The sequence below is a fragment of the Hibiscus syriacus genome, unplaced genomic scaffold, assembly GCF_006381635.1.
Source record: "Hibiscus syriacus cultivar Baekdansim isolate YM2019G1 unplaced genomic scaffold, ASM638163v2 tig00110926_pilon, whole genome shotgun sequence".
Taxonomy (NCBI): domain Eukaryota; kingdom Viridiplantae; phylum Streptophyta; class Magnoliopsida; order Malvales; family Malvaceae; genus Hibiscus; species Hibiscus syriacus.
In genome coordinates this window covers 442,644-446,123 of record NW_024062913.1, presented here as the reverse complement: position 1 = coordinate 446,123, position 3,480 = coordinate 442,644, and the positions used below count along the sequence as shown (strand labels likewise).

Below are 3,480 nucleotides of genomic sequence, written 5' to 3'. Positions count from 1 at the left end.
AAAACTAGACTTGTTCTGTTTAAATCTTCATTGATATGACCTCCATTAATATATTGCTTTACTAGGTAGCAAACCTTCTCCCCAACAGTGTCCCAGTTGTTTTGGTAGAATGTGGCATGGAAACCGTCAAGACCGGGGGCTTTGAGAGGACTCATGTTTAATAAAGCCTCTTTGATCTCAATATTGTCAAAATCTTTATTAAGCCAATTCCAATGATCTTGACTTAGTTCCGAGAAAGGCTTTTGATTATTCAAAGTTTGATTAATCAAAGGGTCTCTTGTGAACAACTTCTTATAGAAACTCCTTGACATGATCTTTAAGAATTTCCTGATCATCGCACCATATATACGAATCAATTTTTAGGGTCATAATACGTTTTCTTCTTCCTTTAGCTATTGCACAAGAGTGGAAGTATTTGGTATTTTTATCCCCATGAGTAATCCACTTTCATCTTGCCCTCTGAGCCCAGAGAAGTTCCTCGTGTCTCAAAATAGTGTCCAGTTCAGTCTTCAATTCGGATTCAATATTAGACAGTATGTTAGAGTTATACTTACGAAGAGCCTTATCAATTCCCTTTAATCTAGAAATAATTCTCCTCTTCTTTTGATTAATGCTTCCAAACGTTTCTCTGTTCCAAATACCTATGATTTGTCTGATATGATTGAGGCTATCCAAAAAATCATTATGCTTAGCCCATTCTTTCTTCAAAAATTTAACAAAATTCGGGTGCTCCATCCAGGCTGCCAGAAATCTGAAAGGTTTAATTCTATTGTCTTTGTGATGTTGATCAGTTTGTAGCATAATAGGACAGTGATCAGAGCCAATACGGTCAAGATGATGCACCCTCGTATATGGGAAAACTTCGAGCCATTTTATATTCATCAAGCAACGATCAAGTCTTTGCCAAAGGTTTCCTCTACGCCAAGTAAATTCATCTTCTTGGTAATTAACATCTATCAGTTCATTGTTGAAAATGAAATCTTGAAAGAGCTTGCTCCCAGCTCTATAACGGTTGCTACTACCAAGTCTTTCTTCAGGTTTCAAAATATAGTTAAAGTCCCCTCCTAGGATCCAAGGAGCATTATTATCCGGTTTAAGCTTCGATAGTAATTCCCAAAACTCTTTTCTAATACTTTGGTTAGGGCTAGCATACACAGCTTTCAAGTATTCCCAATAATTACTATTTCTGCATCTGAAATGAGCATGGATATATTGGTTAGAAACATTTAAAATCTTGACCTCCACCGAGTTATCCCATAAAACCCAAATGCCACCACTGTGCCCTTGCGCTTCAACTCTGAAAGAATTGTTGTAACCCATACTATTGATGATTCTATCTAATCTTCTCCCACTAATATGGGTTTCCATTAGACTAATGATCTTAGGCTTATAGTTATTGACACAATCTCTGAAATATCTTCTAAAGTAGGGCTTGACGACCCCTTGGGTATTCCAAAACATAATCTTCATCATCTTTAAGCGAGAGAGGTAATACTATCTGTCTGTTCCTTACTATTCTGTTATATTTCTTGAATTTGGCTTTGATTAGACTGTTCCACAAGTTGGGTCAAATTAGTGTTAGGACTTTTATTATCAGGCGGGGCTAAATTCTCTAAGTTCATGTTATTTTCTTGGATCCAATCGGATAGAAGTGGAGCATTGGGAGTGATAGGGTCTTTAGATTTTCTAATTTTCAGGCCTTTGTTTTTTATACGTGAAATAGGACTAGGCTTCTTATTGAAATTCCATCTAGAGGTTTGACTGCTTCTGTAGTCCTTTTCTTGAATCGAAATAGCTGTGTGGTTTCCAGTTCCCAAACTTGATCTGTATTCCTTGATTTGAGCATTCTCCTTAGCAGTAATTTGTATTCCTCCATTGTCCTGATTCCTGGTAGGGTCTTGACTTATTTCCATTTCAACTTCTGTGTAATAGGGACCTCAGTTAAATTGTTATGGTCTTTCCCAACATTAGTGGAGTTATCTCTCTTTAGAATATATTCTGTACTTTCTTCTCCCTGTGATGCATTGGCTATGTTTTCCATCCTTCTTTTATCCTTCGAGTTATTTCCTGTCTGGTTCATAGTTTGTTTGAATATGTTGGTACTCTTTAGTAATGTCTCTGGGTTCTTCCTCTAACATTTCTTCTTGAATAGGTGTAAATCTAGATCCCTGATTTGCTGTTATTTCCACTTCTTTGCTTTTACTCTAATTTCTTTGAAATTTGTTGTTTATGCCTCTTGGTTGAACAACCATCCAAGGGCCAAAAACATTTTCTTTGCTGTTATCTTTTGTTGTGAATGATTCTCTGTTCTGGTCAGTATTAGTAGTTTTCATCTGATTTTTCTGCTGATTGATTTGGCAATTTTCTTTAGCATGACCATAAGTGCCACATTTAAAACATATCTGTTGCAATCCTTCATATTAAATCTGCTGGATAAAATCATCGATCCCCACGCATGGAATAAGCGGTTTATTAAGATCAATAACCACTGCAACTCTGGCAAATTTTCCTCTTTCTCCAGCTTTGGTATTATAATCTATTTTGATGACTCTTCCAATGGTGTTAGCAATTGTTCTAATCAACATTGTATTTGAAGATACTAATTTTTTACCCATATTATTATTATTATTATTATTATTATTATTATCATTATTATATTAAATATATTAAATACATATATAAATAATTAATTACAGGCCCAATTACAACTGGACCGCCCAGTTACAAACAAACCAGAACCGGTCCAGACCAACCAGAAACCCTAAACATTTGGGGGTTTCAGTTAGGGTTTCCTAACCCTAATCCCAGCCGTCTCATCATCACATCCGTTGGATCCACGCCATGGCTACAGGGTGAGTCACCACTGGTAGTCCGGTGACTCCGAGACCCCTCTTCGGACCGATACGATGGCCACACGGGGGTGGCTATAAAAGCCACCACCTGAACCTGAAAAAAAAAGGAGGAAGAAGACAGAGAACACATACCAGAGATACAAAACCAAAAAAAAAAATATATCAAAATACTACCAACGATCTCAGTCAACATCCCACAACCAGCAACCAAAAACAGAAGAAAAAGGAGGAGAAAGACTTACCGAGGAAGCCAAACGCGGATCTCACCAAAACCTTCGAAAACCGAAGGTATTCTTTTAGATTTGCTACGATTGGGAGCCGTTTAACGGGAAAAGAGCATCGGAACGTCATTAGGACGGTCCGATCTACGTTAGATGTCAAAAAAAAATTTTCCGGCCACCGAAGACGGTGGCCGACGACGGTGGTTGACGGCGAACGAACGCCGACTGACGGCTGCCGGCCGGCTGGCTTCTCTGTTCTAGAGAAAGAGAGCGAAATTCTCTCTCTAAGAGAAGAGAGAGAGAAAGAAAAAAAAAATGAAATGAAGCTGGCCCTTCGGGCCAGCGGTTTTGACCTTATATAGGCTTCCCAAACGACGTCATTTCGGGAAGGACGATGGCGTAATAGA

The 3,480-nt window shown here is 38.2% G+C and overlaps 1 protein-coding gene across 1 annotated transcript; it reads right to left on the bottom strand.

Annotated features, from left to right (window-relative positions):
- Positions 1–447: 447 nt before the first annotated feature.
- On the bottom strand, positions 448–1,368 carry LOC120146444. Its single transcript, XM_039159998.1, has one exon. The coding sequence runs from the start codon at positions 1,366–1,368 to the stop codon at positions 448–450; it is 921 nt and encodes a 306-aa protein (XP_039015929.1).
- Between the last annotated feature and the right edge of the window lie 2,112 nt (positions 1,369–3,480).